Raw genomic sequence first — 21,630 nt, 5'->3', positions numbered from 1 at the left:
GTCTCATTCTCTCGAAACTTAGTTTTTTTTTTTTTTTTTTTTTTGAAGATTTCACTTCTAACACGTGTGTGTGATCTGCAACATGTTTCTTTTATTTTTTTTTTCGTCGTTATTACAAAAATACATTTATATCCTAAGCACGTAAACTTGGACGTATGTAGATGTAACACGAAACTCCAATTATAGTCATCGAGAATGTAAACGTGGTTCGTCCTATTGCGAAGACTAGTTGGAGTTTATCGCAACTTAACAGAGACGCAATAATAATCTCTCTCCCACCCCCCTCCTCCTCCTCCTCCTCCTCTCCATGGAAGAGAAAGCACGTTAATCTCCCGCGGGGGATTCTGCTTTCGTAGCACTTACTGTGATTAGTTGCAGAATAAGAGAACACGAGGTTACTCTCCGGGGAAGATAGACTACGTTTACAAGGAGTTTCCTAGTTACACCGAAAACTCTTCCAAATCTTCGATAAAGAAACTTCTTCTTCTTCTTCTTCTTCTCTCTCTCTCTCTCTCTCTCTCTCTTTCTCTCCTTCTTGTATTTTCACAAGTTACGAACACCATGGAAAAAGAAAAGAAAAAAAAAAAAAAAAAGGTCGTCGTCTAACTAGAAACAAATTTGTTCGTCATGATTTTCTTCCTCTCTGAAATGTCTCTTTGATTTTCTAATTTTTACCGTAAACATTTGAGCTTTTTTGCGTTGAACGGATTGACGTCAGTATGCTAATGAATCTGATAAACTCACGACTATAGTATCATCCTTGTTCTAAAACTCTCTTTCCCACGAGAATAACACGTTTTTGCTGTATCCAATGGTACAAACGAATAATTTTAATATCCAATTTTTATAAAAGATAATATTAAATGTAATTAAATGAAACGTAACTTTGCATCATATCATTATTATCTTTCAAAACGAAATGTCCTTTTATTATGTAAAAAGAAATGAACAAAAAAAAAGCAAAACAGTTTTACGATCGTTAGATAATAAACTCATTTTTTTTTTTACAAGATTGTCCCAAAGTTAAGCTGGATGATAATCGGAGCGTGCGTTACTTCAAAACACCCTTCTTTTCATCGTGCCTTTTCGATCAGGATCGACGACGTAGAGAGAGAGAGAGAGAGAGAGAGAGAGTATCAAGGATAAAACGATGATCGAAAATGGCTCTCTTCCTCACCCACCTCCCTTAACCGCACCCTCCTCCTTATTCTCCTCCCGCAGGCTTCTGTTCGACGCTATCGTCGTCGTCGTCCGTTGTGTTCTCGTGAAAATAAAGCAAAACGTTTATTCTGTGTAAGAACGAAAAAGATCGTCGTAAATCGATCACGGTCTGTCGGAAGGATCAAAAGCGCCACAGGAAAGAGAAAGAGAAACGAAGATAAAAAGAAGATAAAAAGATGATAAAAAGAACCCTACTACTACCTCTTTTACTTTTTCTTTTCCTTTTCTGTTTTTTTTTTTATTTTTATTTTAAAACCCTCTTTTTCTTCATCGGAGATATTCGTTGCTTTAACGATAAGCGACGTTAACGATTAAAAAAAAAACTACGAGAAAATTATCGAGAAATTGTATTCTTCGAATTTACTCGAATCATTTTTTTTTTTTTAATGTATATGTCAAATTTATCTTGAAAAAATTGACTTAAGAATTGAAATAACCCTTTGATTGCTCTCGAACGAATTCATTAATTTGAACGTAATTCGTAGAACGAAGTTCTTACTTTCGTAAGAACGAAACAGTAATAAAAGTATTATAGTAAAAAAATTCACAAGGGAACGTATATATACGCCTTTAGCAGTCAAAGGGTTAAAATAACCATGACTGTTGCTTCTTCTTCCCCTGTCTTTTTAGATAAAATTCATTTTTGTTCTAATCGCATCGTGAATAATGTTATTTATTGTAAGATAAAGAAATTAATCAGTATAATGAAATGTCAAGAGACAAACAACGAAAAAGAAACATTTGTTTATCGTATCTTTTTTTTTTTTTTTTTTTTTTTTGAAAAATAACAAGATTAATGATATAAATACATTAAACGTCAAATTGTATTCCTGATAATTGCTCTCTGCCACCGCCGTGATGATATTCGTATTATTCTTTTTTATACTCGAGGTATTAAAAGAAAAGTTTAATAATAAAAATAATCAAAAAAAAAAAAAAAGTATTGTCGATTTGTCTTTGGATTTATCGGATCTACGAGAACAGTGGGGGCCTAAAAGATTAAAGCTCCATCAAGAACGAGGTGAGTGAGGTTTTTTCTCGGTGTGTCTGCAAAAAAGAAAAAGAAAAAAAATGTCCGCTTTTGTCGACGAACGTACTCTCGCTTGTTATCCGATAAGATATTAAGCCAATTACAACGTAGTCTGACACATGACGTGCCTGTTACCTATATACATGCATATATACATGCATAGTAGTATCCTTGTGTAGGAATCACGTTTATAGACGCGACCACACACACGTTGTTCACGTACACTATTAAACGACGCGTGTCTAACCGCATAGCATTAAAAAGTCAACTAGAAGACTGTGTTTAGTTGGTGTACGCATTATCGATACATATACAGGCTCGTAGATATCGACGAATGAAAAATATAACAACCATGCTCTCGTTATGGGTTTATTATAATATTCTCCTTATATACTCTCTCTCTCTCCTCTTCAACACGTGTACCTTTTTATAACTTTTTTTGTTTGTTTGAAACATATAATTTTCAGTTAAGCACACATTATCGTTCTCACGTTATCTAATAAATTATGCTAACTTATCAAATATTATTTCAAGACACGTTAACAATTCTGTTTCTCTCGTATAAATAAAGATTAATTTTAGAAATTTCGGTTTTTTTTCCCCCCCCGATCTCTGATATAACTGAGTAAATAATACGCTTTGTTAGTTATGTGGGATTCGTGAAAAAAATTGGACCACTGTTCTTTAACCAATTGAGCTATCCAGGGCTGCCCACCGATGACCAATCCTTCTCACGAATGCCCAATAAGTTTGGCATATCATTTATATTTCTTTTTCTTTTTCTACGACTTAATTATGTATTTTTTGGTTTTTTTTTTGTTTGGAAGTTTTTCTTTATTAATGCATTACTTTGTTAATTTTATATTCCTTTGAAACAATATAACTTTTAGATCCTATTAACTTTTTTACTTCTATAAAGTATAATTGTGTAATATCTTTTTATACATCTGTTTAACGATCTATCCATCTAATCTTTCTATTTTATCTATCTTTTTGCTATCTCTTTATTTCTCTCTTTATTTCTTTCTTTCTTTCTTTCTTTCTCTGTCTCTTGTTGCGTGTGCACGAGAAACACGTGAACCATTACTAGCGGTTTTCTCATTAAATAGCCGCTCCTGTGGTTTCTAATTACCTACGTGTTTATCATCTCTTTCGCTATCCATCTATTTTCAATTCTCCGTGGAACAAAAAAAAACGACAAAAAATAAAATAGTTAAATAACACTTACAATTTAAATGATAGGAAAAAAATAAAAAAAAAAACAAGAAATACTTCAAGTTGATACATTAGTTGTTATCAGTGAAATTATTATTCGGGGTGGTGGTCGGTGTGTGTCTTGGGTGAGTCACTCGATATATGGGAGACATCATTAAAGCTCGTACTTGGTAATAAAACGGGTTTGCAAGGTGTTTTGCATAAACGCTGAAATCAGATGCGATCGATTCGACGAAGCGCGAGTACTCGGAAGATCAGTAGGGCAAAAGCACGTGTGCGATCCCAAAGCGTAATTGAAATTGCAATTGTGTTGGATCGTTCTCCCTGTGGCTACATCGATGAGACAGGGAGACAGGGAGGAAGAGGAAGAGGAAGGAAGGAAGGAAGGAAGAAGCATGGAGAGAGAGGACAAGAGAGAGAGGGAGAGAGAGAGAGAGAGAGAGAAATTTAACGGAGTGGCTTAATGGCACGTCCACACAGTAGACCGACGTACATCTCGATGCATTTCGACGAGCTATCAGAGAACGAGCTTTCCTCGCTCGAACAACCACCTCACATTGCCAAACGTATAGAGACTACAGTGGTGCACAAACTACTCTTACAAATGCACTACCAATTTATTCATACAGATTACAAATGCGTTACGATATTAATTATTCTTTAATAACGTCAAGTGATAACTTTAGATTTTGTCATATTTCAAATTACTAGTATTACACTTTTAAATTAGATATCCGTATTGGTCAAGTTTGTAGCTTGAGTACCACTGCTTATAGACGTTTGATGGAAACACGACTTTGGTTGCTACTTGATTTATACATCTAGTAGTTTGTGCCATTAATTGTAAATACCCGATGTCTAACCTTTGCAGTTGAGTTGGTACAATTGTGTCAATGTTATAAACAATTGATAACATTTACCATTAAACTTTTCCAACGTGTTTGTTTGTTACGCTATTACTCGATTAGATACAATTTTGTTCTTTAAAAAGAACAAAAGAAGCTAGAAAAAGAATAGACGTGCGAAGGAAAGATGAGCGAGAAGATATCGTCATAGCAAAGATTTTGCGTTTCATCGGCTCGATTAAACGACGAGAACGCACCTCGTGGAATCTGCGACTATAAATATTTACTCTGAAAGCATGGCAGAGAAAATGTTTTCGTAGAGATCAACTATGCTCTTCCTCACATTCCGCACGGATGCATCGTACGCTTTCTCGAGTGTGTTACGGTTCACCTCGAGTGTATACGAGCCAACGCAATTGCAATTAGATCTCCGTAAGCAAGACGCGAATCTTCTAAAGCCTTTCCCTTATTTTCTACCCCTTTATCAAACCATCCACTTGACCATGATATAACACACTTTTCATCTTCATCTTAACTGCTGCCAAAGTTTTCTTTTCTTTTCTTTTTGTAGTACACATATACATGTACATATATTATTCTACATATTACATAATTGTTTTCTGAAAGACCAAAATATAGAATATTCTGTCAGAAAAAGAAATCTTTTTGTAATCCAAATCTAAACGCGAATGAGTTTGTCCCTTCTAAGCTTCAACAACGAATTACCTTCCGCCCTTTCGTAGTCGACAACGCGAGCCATCCCATTAGTAACGACGACGACGACGACCCTTCCTTCGCATGGAGTTCCCCTACTAGGAAAAGCCATGTAACAAGAGCTGAATGTTCTCCTAGCGTAAAGAAGACTCCACTGTATATGTGTAATACATATATGTGCGTGCGTCCGTGCGTGCGCGAGTTCGTTTATATACACACGGGCACGTGTGCATCGTGTGTAGGGAGAAGGGGAGAGAAAGGTTCAGGAAGTTATCAGTCCCGAGGGATTAATTCACCGTGAAAAATTAATTTTGTTCACCGCCAAGCTGGAATAATACCCTTTTCTCTCCCTCTCTCCCTCTCTCCCTCCTCCCTCCCTTTCCTTCTCCGGTTGAATGAAAGGCAAGAGAATCGAGCTCTGGGAATAACGCTTTCTCCTTTCAACGTACTGATTGCGGTTTGTACGTATCACCGTTACCAGCTTTCCGAGCTAAATCGTAAAAAAAAAAAAAAGATGAAGAAAATGAACGAAGGAAGAAGACAAAGTACCAGGAATTAGAAAATCCTTGAGAATGGGAACCAACGTGAAATGATCAATTCCCATTGGATCTTTTTCGTTCTATCCAACGACTCAAATTCGTATGGGTATTTCTCCCTTCGAGCACAGATGTGTGCCCTTTTAATGAATGTTTTCGATCCCTTTCTATCAGTTAGGTTTTATCCTCTCTCTCTCTCTTTCAAAAAAAAAAAAAAAAAAAAAAAAAAAAAAAAGAAGAAAAAATTGTTTCATTTAGTTTCGATTCGTTTCGTTTCGTTTCGTTTCGTTCTCTTTTTCTGTGCAATTTTGGAAACACGGGCACATACAAACACGCGGCAGCAGTCGATGTAGTCAGATAGGCAAAAGCGGCCTGTTAAATACATCCCCACGTGAGTTAGACGCGCGTGAACACGTATACACGCACACGTTCACAGATATTGATTCATAGAATGGCGCTTTCTCGCGCCATCTGTCAGTGAAACAAGGCTGCTGTACAATGTGATGGTGTGTGTGTGTGTGTTAGTGTGCGTACACGAATATCTGTCTCTATATTATGTTCTACAGCAGTTATATACAGTTTGTTACAAGAATTATTTTTTATAAAATCTATTACTTTTATTTATTTTTTATATGAAATATACTTGAGAATATACATTGTTCTTAATCCTTTAAAAATAGTTCAGAAAATTGTTTATGAATATTTTTGTAACATACTGTAAAGAAGTACTGTGCATACGATATATATATTAATATATACAAATTACGTGTCACGTTGTTTGTCCGCAATGGACTCGTAAACTACTGAACCGATTTTTAATCAAATTTTACACACTGTGTGCAATTTCATTCAACTTGAAAGATAGGATAGTTTATATTTCAATTTATAATCGAATATTATTTGTTTATTAACAAAGAATCAGAGTCATTAACAAAGACGTATGTATCGGACTGATTGTGAGCCACAGCAATGCGTGGCGGGGCACCCCTAGGTATATATATATATCTCTGTGTTCTCTCTTTGTCCATGTGTGTTAGTGTAAGAGCGTATATTATATCTCGTTGGCGGCCGGCTTAGTTTCGTAAGCCGACGGTTAGATAATATTTGCTCGCTCGTGTAAATAAACACGTGTATCTCTCTCTCTTTCTACGTACATACGTTGCATACGTTGATTTTCACGAGAAACGTGAAAGTCACTGGTCGACGATCGATTAATGAGCGTATTCCGTTAATTAAGCAGGAAGGAAAAAGAACCGTATATAGGAGGAGGATCCTTTTTTGAAAACTTCTTGATACACGTAAAAACAAAAAGGAGCAATTGTTGTTTCAACTTTGATGGACAATTGTTATAAGTGGCAGTAATCATACACCAAACGTCATACATTTGATATTTTAATTAATAATATTTGATTTGAACGTATCACATCTTAGAGAGAGAGAGGGAGAGAGGGAGAGACAGCTTTCACGTTCGGTAATAGGTCGATTGAATAGAAAATAGGAAGTAGCTCGGATAAATCCGTTCCCCATTGTCTTTCAACCCGTTGTGTACTTGTTGCATCGTCGATTACGGAAAAAGACGAGGAGGCGCGATAGAGTCCAGAGAAGAGAGTGTCAATATTTATGACGCACGAGAGACCGTTCTTTCTCTGTTCGATTTCATTTTCCATTTATATACAGAGCTATATATCCTCTATCTATAGAGATATGTAGATACATAGATAGATGGATAGCTTGATATAAATGTTTAATAAAGAAAGATATCGAATACAGATATTTAACAAATTATAAAATCTTATCTCAAAAACGTTCACAACATTTTCATTCTTTTTTTTTTTTTTTTATATTATTTCAAATTAAAACAACTATGAGTGAGAAAGGTAAATAGGAAACTAGATATATATATAATGGAATGTAGTCGTATTGGAATCGAGAATGTGATCTCGCGTTTGTGAAAGGAAGATCGATGAAATCATTTTGGAACGATGAGGTTCTGACGTATACGCGCACAGCAGACACCACATACACATCGACACATCATACATAGACTTTATACATAAAGAGAGATAGATACCGTCGGGTACAAAACGGCTGAATTGTGAAATGTCGCTTAATCACTGCCACGCCTCGATTTCCAAGCATTATCGATATGAAGGTGGACACGCTTCGATGATAAACAAATGTCTACGTATCGAGATGATAGAGAGATAGACAGAGAGACAAACATAGATAATCGCACGTCACAATTCTCTTCGCTTTCAATGATGATTTCATTCAGAATAAACCTATATTACCTAATAAAACGCGATTGTTCAACAACAACAACATTTATGAATATCCTAAGAGAAATTATTACGTGATTCTTCCAAAATATTTACAAGGGAATATTTTCAATCATTTTTCTTTTATCGTCAAATTTACAGTAATAAGATAATGAGAAAACAAATCAATTAAAATACCGTTAAAAAAAAAAATTAAACATGTATATTTTGAAATGTTATTTCTACGATGATTATCATTTAATATGACTGTATACACTATCAAGTTAATGATGTGGCGACTATCGAAATTTATGATATTGCAAACATTAATTTATATGTGGAAATAAAATAATCAAATTCTATTTAATCGTAGAGAATACGGGTAAAAGAAATTAGACAAATAAAATGAAATGACCGTCAGAAAGATAAAGAGAAAGAGAGAGAGAAAGAGAGGGGTGACAATCCTTCCTATTACGTCAGAGACCGGACGACAAAATTATCGTGAGCTTGATTAATCAAAAGGAATTATAACTCGTTTGTCTCCCGACTTAATTAGCCTCGTGTATCCTTGTACTCGTCATAGTTCTATGCTGAATAATACGTGCCACTGATACTTCCTTTCTCCTTCTAACAACTTATCATTAAGTAAGAGAATAATAATAAAGACTATTGAGATAACAAATAAAGAAAGAGAACGAGAAATGATGATGATGATGATGATAAATACAATTGTTTTATTCATGGATAGTTTGCTACCTCTTAATTCTCTGTTTCATAAAAATCTGGGCACGGTTCGCATTCTCCATTCCATCGTGTTGTTCAAACTTTCTATCCCTTTTTATTATTTTTTTCTTCCTTTGATAGAACAGCAAGGAGGACTCTCGCAAAGTTATAGAAATACTTTTTAGAAATACCTTCATTTCTTCTTCTTCTTCTTCTTTCGTTGCTTTCTGCTTTACGTAAATAACCTTCCCTGTTTCTCTATTGTGTACCAGAGTGAGTAAGATATATGTACGATAGGAGGGCAAACACGTTTGAAGAACACGCACACACACAGAATACTAAACTGGAATCGTTGTAGTCTCTTGCAGCACCAAACGACGATAACAACACGACGAAAACGACGACGACGACGACGATGACGACGACAACTATGGTAAAGACAAGGACGAAAACGAGACAGAGATAGAAGAAGAAGAAGAAGAAGAGATTGTTATTCGTATGGAGAGAACAACTCTCGTCGTGTCTTTCCCCTTTTCGACGAAACAAAATTCTTAAGTGAACAAAATTTAACAATAAAATGATTCCAAAACTGTTAAACGTTCAGGTGGTTGTTTAACAAATGATTTTGAAAAGAAACAACAAAATGTATAGGCGTTTGAGAAAGGTGCACCATCTACTCGTCATAATTTTAACATAATCAGAATATTTGATGATTGAAATAAATCGTTGTTAAAAAAGTTAGATAATTAAATGAAATAAACACGTTCGAATCCTCCTGTCCTATTTTCCTTTTCCAATTGTTCTATGGTGCATAAATCCAAGATGATTCTCGACAGTGATTATCATCAACATCGAACAACGCTTTGGGATTCCACCTTGCAAATGTCGAGACAAAGGTGGTAATTACCTGACAAATGAATGCCTTTGCGAGAATGTAGAAGAAGAATGCGAAAAGTGCTTGGCATAATTGTCACGTCAAATCAACGGTACCACGCTGAGTTTATCTCGCGTTTCTCATAAGAAAAAAAAAAAAAACAATAAGAAGAGACTAACAAAATGGGAAAACAAAAAAGCTTTTCTAAGTTATCCCAATATTATTAATCCTTTCTTACTTTGATCTTTCGTTTCCTCTTAATTTGTAGAAGAAAAAGAAAAGTAAAAAAGAAGGTAGGAAAAAAATCATTAAAGATTCTTCTTCTTCTATGGTGGAACTCTTTCTTTCTCTTTGTTCCTGCGAATATTTTCCCTTTTTTTTTTTTTTTAAATCTTTATTTGCGTTGAGAGTGTAAAAGAGGTAAAAAGGGAAAGCAAAAGCAAAAGAAAAGAAAAGAATTTCTTTGGCTCGGGGCAATATTCACGCGATGGTATCTTTTCTCGGAAGCAAAATAGCTCGGACGGACGGATTTGAAAATAAATCTTACACCTTCCTAAGAGCGACTCTCTCTCTTTCTCTCTCTCTCTATATATATATATATATGCACATACACCTACACGTGTGTCGAGAAAAGAGGTATAAAGGGTAAGCGGCGTTGTCCACAATGGTAGGAGAAAATGAAGTAACGACGTTGAGAGAGTAACGAGAGAGAGGGAGAAAGAGAGAGATCGTCGAGACAACGAGCTGGCTCGCTAATTGGACGCTTGACGAATTATTTGAACGTTGGTTGGGCTTTACGAGTATATTCGCAGCTGAGAGTGACTGGGTCGTCAACTGAAAGAGAAAGAGAGAGAGCCTTCGTCAAAATTTATTCTCCTAATAATAAAAATAAGACATGCATTATTTTACGAATATAAAACACCAAACGAGAGATTAAACGCAGCAATCGTTGCTAATCTTCAAAACAAAAAGGACATTTTAATTAAAACGAACGCTTAATTACCAAAATCACCGGTGTTACTGCTCTCCCCATCATTGCCCCCCCCTTTCTCCAGTGACTCTAAGAAAATTTCCGAGCCGTTATTCGTGACGCAATTTGGTCTCTACCCAAGCACCCTTTACTTTAACGGAAAAGGGCTAGGTAGGAGAAAGAGGAGGAGGAGGAGGAGGTCGAGGAGTTCACTCGGCAAACTCCCGAGACACGAATCGAGTTCGCTTCGACGCTCTTCCTCCTCTCTTTCCACCACCACCACCACCACCACTACCACCATTCAACCCTTATTTCTTTTTCCCGGACTTTGGAGTTTTCCCTCTTTTACCGTGAAATCTTACCCCCGGTTCTATACTTCCCTCCCTTTTCTTCCTACCCCCCATCTTTCTCTTCTTCTTCTTCTTCTTCTTCTTCTTCTTCTTCCCACGAAACTTTTCACTCCAATATTCCTTCTCTCTTTCTATCTTTCTATCTTTATTTCTTTCTGTCTCTCTTTATCGTTATGTTTTACCCTGTACTCTTCCATCTTTCCTCTAGGTGGAAAACTTTGTTTTCTTTCTTTCTTTCTTTCTCCTTTGTGCCCATCTCACACACACACACAATGTTAGCGGTTTTCTTCTTCTTCTTCTTCTTCGTAAAGTACTTTAAGCCCTTCTTGTCTAGGAGGAGTTCATACACGTACACCAAGAAAAAAGAGAAAGAGTGGTACGGACACGAAGGAGGAAGAAGAGAGAGAGAGAGAGGGAGAGTTGAGCTCACGCACGCACGCGTATGCGCGGCTAAGGGCGTGGCGCGTTCAAGGACGAGGAGCTCAGACCTAACCCGGAAGAATCTAAGAAGAAGAGGAAAAGAGAGGGTTTTACTTGCGAATGGTTACCCAACCTACTCTCCTGATCCTGGACGAAGGGATAACTGTTGCTCTCTCTCTCTTTCTCTCCTAACACGAAAGTTTTAAATAAATTGTTCATTGATTTTGGAATATAAATAAATACAGATGGTAGAATAAATTTGGTAAAAAGGGAGTTAAAAATAATTGATGAGAATTGAATGACTCTTTCCCTAGTTAACTCATTTCTCATTGAGTTGTTGTTTTATTTGTAAAAACAAAAAGAAGAATGAGAGAGAGAAAAAAGATATGATCAAAGAAAAGAAAAGAAAAGAAAAGAAAAGGGCGGCCATTGGAGAGATCGAAAAGAGCTTTCTCTCTCCTGTTAGCCAGGATGCAGCAGATCGGAATTGCGGTTCAACGGGGAAGGCCAAATTGCATGGACGAGCTGTGGGAGCGCGATCGTGAGTGGAATATCGTGTATCGTGTATCGTGTATCGTGTATCGTGTATCGTGTATCGAGTATCGAGACTCGATATTCGATGAAGCCGAAAGGGTTCGATAATAAGAGCCGTACCTGAATCGCGTTAAGAAAACGCGAACCCCATCGATTTGTTTTTAACGCTCTCTTGCTCGCTTGCTTGCTTGTTCGCTTGCTTGCTCGCTGCTGGTTCCTTTATGTACAACTCAAATGCAAAATTATTATTCTCTTACGGTTAAATAATCTTTCATCGAGATAACGATTCTTACAAAACTCGAGTAAAATTCAATGGACGCATATATTATTTATTGGATTGGATTGGATTGGATTGGTCTACATATTATTATTGGCAAACGGATACAGATTTGATTCATTTATTTTTCATTTTCTATTATTAAATTTACGATATTCGTTTTGCTGCATGGATAATAATTTTATTATGACAAATCCAATAATTCTCTTAATAGTTTTTTTTTTTTTAGAATAAATGTGGGACAAATTTATCTTACGATAGAAATATTTTTTTGGTAATATTTAATAAACCATTTCCGATGTGTTTAAAAAAAAAAAAACAAAAAGAAAGGAATTATAAATTCATATTGAATCATAATAAAATAAATTTATTAATTTATTAATTATTAAATATTATTGGATCGATGCAAAGGATGAAGAACGAGGGAGGGAGAGAGAGAGAGAGAGAGAGAGAGAGAGAGAGAGAGAGTCTACCTAATAAAAGATGAAATCTTCAAAAGGGCATACATCATATTTTCTTGTTCTTCTCTCTCATCCTTTCAGCGAAATATAGTCATGAACGTCGGCCATTATGATCTCTGAGAAGTCGAAGTGCTTCTTCCTTCTACTACGTTCGTTTCCTCTTACAATTCCTACTTGCAATTCTCTCTCTCTTATGTGCGTTTCAACGAACGCGCCGTATAATCGACGACGCGTGAAAAGGGCTGAAAGTAAGCGCTGAACGGAAAAGAAGAAAAAAAGGGCCGGAGGAGGTCTTCGGGTCTTCGGAGTTGGTTGGATAAGTCCGTGAAAATACAAAGAGAAAGAACGAACGAACGAACGAACAAACGAACGAACGAGATCTACTTTCCACTCGAATGGATGAGCAACATTTTCATTCTTTTTCTACTACTACTGTATAAATGGTATGTATTTTTTCTTATAATTACTCATTTCTAATCTTACACAACTTTTCAATTAAAATAGTATTTTTTTTTTTTTTTTTTTTTTAATCAAAGGGGTAGTAGATGATAAAACAACACTTTAACTGATTTTCTATCAATATCTTAAAATAAACAATAGAAATTTTCTCTATTGAATAAATACTACGAGCTGGGGATCAAAGTTATATATTTTATTATAAAAAAGAAATCAAAAGATTCTCGGCTTTTTCTCATCTCTGAACTCGATTTTTCTAAGAATATAAAAGTGAGGAGAAGAAGAAGAAGAAGAAGAAGAAGAAAAAGAAAAAAGAAAAGAAAAGAAAAAAGTAGGAACTCGAAGAGCAAAGAATCTAAAAGAAAAAGTAGAAGAGAAAAAGAGAGAGCGCTACTACGGGGATATCTGAAAAGGGACGACAAACGGCGTCGTCACCGTCGACTACGACGACTACTACAACTACGATGACTACGACTACGACGACTACGACGACGAAGTCGGCGATGCTCGTGTTTGTTCGCGTATTCATCCGTGTATTCCTGAGGGCGGAGACCGCAGAGTATTGATTTCACCCTCTTTGCCTCGCGCCGCGGTGTCAGCACCCACCACCACCCCTCCAACATAGTTGGAAACGGCGCGGCGTCGCCACCGTGGTGGTGGTGCTAGTAGTGGTGGTGGTAGTGCTAGTAGTGGTGGTGGTGGTGATGGTGGTGGTGGTGGTGGTGGTGGTGGTGCTGCTGCTGAAGCCACCACCCATTCACCCTCGCTTCCTCTCTTCTCGACATCCCAATTTTACTCAAAGCAGCCGCGTCGTTGCACCTTTACGCACACACTAACGTAAACGACACCATTACGATATCTTCTTCGTTCCCCTTTATCAAACTATCCATCCTCTGACTGGACCAATCAAGGACTCGAAGAATACAAGCGTTTTTCTTGATTTCTTGATCCTTATGTCTTTCATTAACCCCTATATTAAGCATGACTTGTCGTTTCTCAAATATATTCGCGATAACTAAGGAGATAATGAACCTGTGTATTGGTGTATTTATGTAAGTACTTGATTACTTTGCACGGTTCATTGGTGCGTAGCAAATCTGTAATTTCCTAGTAATTTGGTCGCGCGATCTTAAACGACATACACAATGATTTCCTTAAGAAAGATGTAGGGAGGGTGGTAAGAACGGAAGGAAGGAAGGAAGGAAGGAAGGAAGGAAGGAAAGTTGTGCAAGCGGAAAGTAATTTTAGGACGTAGTCGTTTGTCGCGAGGACGAGAAACTACCGGGGACTTCTCCTTCCTGTTCTTCCAAGTGTAACGAGGACGATATTCCAAAGAACGACTAAATAAATCCTTCCTTCCTTCCTTCCTTCCTTTCTCTCCTTTAATTTAACGTAACCAAAAGTAACGGTAAAGGTAACACAATATATTTTCTTATTATTATTATTTTTTTCTAGCGATGCAACTGCTGCAATTTATCGAGTGTTGCAGCACCTCCTCCTGCCTGTGTTATACGCACGGAGTGTCAAATGATTTTATACAAAAATGCCGTTGTACGTTGTGACCGTTTATTATGAAATTATCCAAAATGCGGACTAAAAGAGAATACGAACAAAAAAGTAAATGAAGGGAGAGAGAGAAAGAGAGAGAGAGAGAGAGAGAGAGAGAGAGAGAGAGAGAGAGAGAGGTGGAACGGGTGTTGAAATAATTCAACAAAAAATAACGAAGCTATGGGAAGAAAAAAGAAAAAAGGGAAAAAGAGAGGAGGATGAAATAATGGAAGCGTTGCAGAATGTAAATAAACGCGATGCTATCGACGAACGTCGAGACGGTATGGGTGAAACGTGTACGTGTATCTATCTATGATGAAACTGTGTGTACAAGCGGGGCTGGATTATTTCCCGTCCCCCCTCCCCAAAGCTCAGAGGGAAAGGGTGCTGCGATAGATCCACCCTCCGCGTTACCGAGTCTGGTTTCAGCCCTCGTTCCACCCCCTTTAGCGAACGTCGATAAACGTCAATTCGCAGTAGTCTGGGGTGCGATCAAAAATATTTACTAAACGACGCGTCGTCCTACGACTCGATCGAATCCCTACACCCAAGATGATCTTCCTCTTTTCTATCCTTCCTTGTCCTACGCGAATTCGGTGATCGGAAACCGCGAATCATGGCTTTCATGGCTACGAAATGAGGGGAAAAAAGAACAAAAAAATAAAAGGGAGAAAGAGAGAGTGAGAGAGAACCTGATTCCATTTTCTCTTTTGACGAACGCATCGAGATTTTCAAGCGATCAGAACTTATCGATCCAAACTCCCACATTTTGTTCGCTATGCAATCACAAAAGCGTTGAAACTCCGGCAATTCGAAGAGTTTTATTATCTCGAATGCTCGATAAAACAGAATTCTTCTATTTTGTTTTTTTTTCTTTCTTTTAAACGAACGGAACGGATATTTAAATCGCATTGGTCCCAATCACGCATTATGTAAATAACGGGAACAGAAATGAATTTTTCTCGACAGAGTTAGCTGGAGGGTTCAAAAAAAAAAAAAAAAAAAAAAGAAAAAGAAAAAGAAAAAAAAAAAAGGTATTTAGTAAAAACGCGATTCGTAGATGGTCGATCCAATTAGGTTCGGTTTAACTGGAAGAATACTGCTTTAGTTCGGTCTACTCGTTTTGTTCGTCTATTTGTTTCTTTCTTTAAAAGGAACTCGACAGCTGGAATCCAGGACTATAGGTTGTGTTGTGCGAAACGCACGTGCGCTGGAGGCTAATGCTAATGAGCGTAGACTCGTCTCGTAATTGACTGAGAAGTGCGAACACGCACAATCTATATTACCACCACCACCACTCCTAACTCTACCTATCTACTACCACCAACCCCTAACCGTATACCTACCGATGATCCCCGTCTATTCTTACGTATTGATCGATCATCCAATTGACACTGATCTATACGTCGTCGTCATCGTCGTCGTCAATCATTTCCATTTGTTTTTCTTACTTTGTAGATCTTATTCGGTATTCTCCTTCGATTATTTTCTTCCATTTTCACGCGAGTTTTAAGGATAGAAGATCCTACGGCAAGATTCGTGATCGAGTTTTTCTTATCAACGAGTATGCAGAAAACCTTTACGAAAAAGGAAATTACCTTCCATGTTCGCGTTTTTATTTTCTATTTGCTCGATGAGAAAAACGAGATACCTCGAGCTAAGATGATTCGATTGGTGATTGCTCGTTTCAACCTCGACGTTCGATACCCTTCATTCATTTATATATATATATATATATATATATATATATATATATATATATATATATATATATGTTGTTTGTCAAATCAATCAATTTACGAAATAATTATAGCGACTTGTTTAAATATGAAAGAGGACAGGATTACGTGCTTATACCATATACGATCGCGTGTGCGTGTGCGTGTGCGTATGCGTACGTGTGTATGGAAGTGTTATATAGGCGAGAAACGCGAGATCGGAAGGTGCGGAGAGAGAGAGAGAGAGAGAGAGAGAGAGAGAGAGAGAGAGAGAGAGAAGGTACGAGTCGATGTGTGCCAAGGCGACTCTGTACTGAAGCCTTCGTCGATTCTTCATCGGAACAAGAGGAGGAAGAAGAAAAATAAAAAAGAAAAAAATATAATTGAAGAAAGAATATATACATATATTCTGTTTTTATTTCTTGGAAATAATTCCTACTGCGATTTGTGAATGTTCAAGGCAAGGATAACTATTTTTTTTTTCTTTCTTTCTATCTCACACACATTTCCAAGTGAAAAATTCGTGTTGGCCTAGTGTCGAAGCTCAACCGACTCGACTCAACTCGACTCGACTCGACGCGTGCGGCCGAGCGTAAAATCGGATAACGTTAGAGACCTTTTCGAGGGGAAATAATGCACGGCTTTTGACGGACGGATCAAGGAACGATATGTAGCAGGATTTACGAGAGCTTGCTGAAAAGAGAAACAGAGTAAGAGAGAAAGAGAGAAGGAGGACAGCTCGAAGAACAGCTCGAAGAACAAAAATTCCTCATTTTTTCAATCAATGGCGTGAGAAAATCCCACAGTAGAGAGTATTTCTAATCAAATCATTTCGAGGAACGAAGTGACTATCGTCCAACGGTAGACGGTAGTTGTGTAGTAGCAGCAGTAGTAGTAGTAGTAGTAATAGTAATAGTAGTAATAGTAGTAGTAGTAGTAGTAGTAGTAGTAGTAGTAGTAGTAGCAGTTGTTGAGTAGAAGTAGAAGTAGTAGTAGCAGCAGCAACGGTAGTAGCAGCAGCGGTAACTCGCGAGAGATAAATGAAAAGCCGAGCGTACGGCTGTTTTCATTTTACATCGTTCGTGTTTTCCCATGAACTAATGAAACTAGTCGGCTAAAGGAGAAATATAACGTATATTTAGTGTTGTCGCACAAGTTTTGGTAGGTGTTAAGAAGTAAGGAGTCGGTAGAAGACTGACGTAGTAGTAGTAGTAGTAGTAACCGGGTTGGCTGTTTTACCTTTGGTTCGGAATTGGAGGTCTTCATCTTTTTGGCCGGAGGCGGACTAGCAGCGGTGTCGATGGCCTCCTCGGCCGGTGTGGTAAGGGGTGGTCCCGGAACGGAGGCCACCTTAGTTTGTTCCGGCTTAGCCGGGGCCCCCGCTGCGGTGGCACTGGCCGGACTCGGGGGAGGACAGGGCGCCGCGGCGCTAGTCGCCGGTGGAGAAACGGAAAATCCCGTTCTCGAGCTAGGTGGTGGTCCCTGAGTCTGTTGGGGCGCCGTTGCAGCCGGCGTAGGTCCTTGTGATTGGGTTGCTTGTCCCGCCGAGTTTTGACTCTGAGGTGCTGGCGGTCTGCTGGCCGTTCCGTTCATCTCTGGTTTCGATTGTTGCGGGGTATGATTGTTCTGAGGTTGTTGTTTGTCGTGCTTCTCGCGAGCTTTCTCACGACGATGTCCACTCGATCCGCGCTTAGAACCCGCCGTCGAGGATTGCGCGTTACCCGTGCCGGTCGCCGAACCCGGCGAGTGGCTTGGTTTAGATTTGTTCGAGGAAGACGATTGTCCGGTAGCACCTGTTTGCCCGCCGGCCGTGGTATTGCTACCACCGCCGGCGCCGCCAGCGCTCCCGGCACCACCGGCACCACTACCAGCACCACTACCACCACTACCAGCACCACTTCCACCACCGGCACCACCACCACCACCACCACCAGCACTACCACCACCCGCACCACCGCTTCCGCACTCCGAATTTTGAGAGTTTTGTCCGACCGAAACCGAGGATGAACCAGATGAACCACCAGCACCCCCCGTTGCCGCCGAGGACCCCGAAGAAGAACTCGACGTTTGGGAGGATCCGTTGTTGTTGTTGCTGCTACTGCTGCTGCTATCCTGTGAAGAGGCGGTCCCGTTGATCTCGTTCGATTTGACGATCTCGTGTTTGGCCTCGCTGCTCTTCGTGCCGGGCTTGGTACGCTTGATCTTCATTTTGAGGCCCTTGTCGACGGTCGCCGAATGTTCAACGGCCATCTTGCCGGGATTTCCGCCGGCGCTACCGTGTAACACGGCGTTTACCGCGCCCACTACAGTCGCGGCGGAGCCTTGCTTTCCTCCCGTAACTAGCTGCTGCTGCACCTGCGAAGATGTTGAACCGTTGCTCGTCTGATTGTTATTAGTAGTACCGTTGTTACCGCCGATGACAATCGGTCCGTTCGCCGTAGGTCCGTTGCCACCTGTGCCTACTACTAAGCTACAGGGGCTTTGGGCTCGGCCGTTTCCCGAATTACCGACGACGACGACGCAACCACCACCGGCACCACCAGATGAGGAAGAGTTCGAAGAGGAGGAGGAGGACGACGACGACGACGATGACGAGGACGAGCCTGAGGAGGTCGACGAGGACGATGACACGCTAGACGAGTTAGACGAATTCGAATTGGACGATAACGAAGAAGATTGATTAACCGCGTTCGATACTACAACGCTGGACGATACGACAGACCCGGATACAGAGCTGGACGAGTTAGACGAGTTCAAAGCTGACGCTGAGTTTTGAAGATGATGATGATTCGGATTATTTGTTGCCGATGCTGCCGAGGCAGGCGTAGAAGCCATGCCTGTCCCCGCCGAGGAGCTCAGTTTCTCGTCCCTCGTCTTCTCAATGTCCGCATCAAGATCGATTATAAGATCTCCTATGCCAATGTCCCATTCGTTGTCGTCGTATTCAAAGTTGTTGGTCGCATTAGTCGCGGCCGAATCCAGTTCACCGGCGTTAGCAGCCACCGTGCTTGTTTTAGCTTCGCGCTGCTGGCACGCACCACCACTGCTAGACGACGATGACAACGAGGATTGGGGAGAGGAAGCGGAGATGGAAGATGAGCAGATAGAAGAAGACGAGGAGGAGGACAAAGAGGAGGATGAACCGGATAAAGAAGAGATAGAGGAGATAGAGGATGCAGCTGCTACTGCAGCTCCTGACTTGTCTCGACCTTGATGATGATGATGATGATGATGGTGATGATGATGATGATGATGGTGGTGATGCCGATGATGATCCCTCCCAACTGTGTTACGATCTTGCCTTTTCTGACTACCACCGTTATTACTTCCTATGACGACGTTATTGTTATTGTTGATGTTGTTGTTGTTGTTGTTGTTGCCGCCACCGCTACTACTACTACTACTACTACCACCGCTGTTGCTGCCACTGCTACTGCTGCTGCTGCTGCTGCTAAGACTGCCGTTTATGTTGCCACCGTTGTCGCCGTGGTTGGTGCTGTTGTTGTTGTTGTTGTTGACGATATTGCCGTTACTAATAGCACCACCACCACCGATACACGGGGATGGTCCTTTGCGGTTAATGTTAGGGAGGCGACCGCCTAGTGGCGTGGTCGCCATGCCCTTGGAAACGTTTCCCCGGCACCCGCCAGCCTGATCACCGACTGCCCACCTTTTCTCACGGATCCCGAATAATGGCAGCGCGAGCGACACGCGTTCTTTTTACCCCGACCACCGCCCGCGAGACGCGCCTCGTCCATCGAACACATCACTTACCCCGCGGCTACTCCTTTTGGTGTTCTCGATATCCAAATAAAAAACCCGCGCGCGCACTTCTCTCTTACTCTCTTTATTTACTTTTTTTTTTTTTACTTTCTATATCCTCCCTTCTCTCTACACATTAACAACTCTTTTCTTTTTTTTTTACTTTTTAAATTGCGCGCGCGCGCGCGCAAAAACACCTTTTTTATGCACCTCCTTCTCTTCTTACTCTCCCTCTTGTGATTCCGTTGATATTTATTTGAATTTATATACTACATATATCCTGGATATTCCCAAACCTTTTTAGATCCAACGAATAGACTCCTTTGCACCATCGACACATAAAGCACTGAAGATTGTGCCCCCTCGGGGCCACGAACACAGGGTCACTACCGATCACGACACATCACCGACACAAACACGACCAATCTTATTTCGAATTCCTACTCTCTGCGATGTTATCCGTTGACTCCAAAGATCTCTGGGAAACTCGCCAAGATCTCTTGGGGTTCCGGCCTTTACTTCTTTCTTTCTTCCTTCCTTCCTTCCTTCCTTCCTGGATTCACAGCCGATTCATTTTTTTGTAGTCCGGTCACGCGACGTCTTTACGATCTTTCTTTCATGCCAAGTTAAACTAAGTTTCGTAGTGCGTTGGATCTGTAACGAAAAAAATAAACGAGCTTCGTTAAAACTTGCAAGTTGGTTTTGTAAAAGCAAGATTATCGAGAAAGTGCAAGGCATTATTATGTTCATAACGTTCAATGCTTTATCAGCAAACTTTGTATTATTTCGAAAGACATCTTTTGTAGTTTTATCACGATAATAAACAACAGCGTTAGAGGTAAAATCTTGGATGGATTTTTGGGTGATGGCCAATAATCAGCGAGCACATCGTTTAACAGTACGAGTGTATGTTCACGCACAGTAAAGCAGCTTGTTAGTCGACGATTCGATATAACTACGTGTTTAGAAAGTAACCACCACCAGCAGCACCCCTCCAAGATCTCTCATTTCCCTTTATTTCCCTCTCTTTCTAGTCTACAAATTGGTATTTCCACTTAGAGAGGAATTCGTGTCAGAGAACGATTAATTTTACCGGCGGCATTTTGGCCATCGTCCAAACGTACGTACGTTCGTTGGTTGGTTGGTCGTTCGGTTGGTTGGTTGGTTGGTTCGTTCGTTCGTTCGTTCGGCATCGGAGACGGCTGGCCGCGCGCGAGAAAGACCAACCCCCACCATCAGCATTACCATCACCACTACCAGCATCGCGCTACCACCAAAACCATCTCTTCCTTTCCTTCTAACCCCTTAACCACGATTTCAACTTCCACCTCCCTACCGTTCCCGCGGTTATATACACGCTAACTACCGACCATCGATCAGCTGTCCAACAGTCTGCCTGTCTACTTTTTTCTCTCTCTCTTTCTCTGTGTGTTAATTTATGTGGACGTTAACCGGTCGATGCTTTACCGTTAAACGTTGCTCTATTTAACTAGTAAGAAGATGCTCTCTTTCTTTGGGACACACTCGAGAGCAACCAACCCTCTATTGTTTCCAAAATGTTTTCTTCCTTTTTTTTAGAGCGTCTTCGAACTGTAAATGAAAATTTGGAATTGGCTCGAGATTGTCAATGGAATTAGCACGAGGATCGTTCGCTCGATTGGTGAAAAGGTCATCGAGGATGCAATCCAGCAGGTTGTCCTTCGCTATCGCTAAAACGA

The 21,630-nt window shown here is 39.9% G+C and overlaps 1 protein-coding gene across 5 annotated transcripts in view; it reads right to left on the bottom strand.

The window, feature by feature from the left end:
- The window catches only part of LOC107070625 (uncharacterized), a 116,718-nt gene that overhangs the window by 25,156 nt on the left and 69,932 nt on the right, over window positions 1-21,630 (bottom strand). For all 5 annotated transcript variants that reach the window (XM_089172929.1, XM_089172925.1, XM_089172927.1 and 2 more), the window contains one exon: window positions 17,390-20,566. In XM_089172929.1, coding sequence (XP_089029055.1) covers window positions 17,390-19,768 — 2,379 coding nt within the window. In that variant the 5' untranslated portion in view covers window positions 19,769-20,566. The remainder of the gene's footprint in view (window positions 1-17,389; window positions 20,567-21,630) is intronic.

Source organism: Polistes dominula, unplaced genomic scaffold (genome assembly GCF_049000335.1).
Source record: "Polistes dominula isolate Pdom_NZ unplaced genomic scaffold, Pdom_raw_medaka contig_22, whole genome shotgun sequence".
NCBI classification, from domain to species: Eukaryota; Metazoa; Arthropoda; class Insecta; order Hymenoptera; family Vespidae; genus Polistes; species Polistes dominula.
The sequence above is the reverse complement of the archived record's forward strand: the minus strand, read 5'-3'. Positions and strand labels throughout refer to the sequence as shown.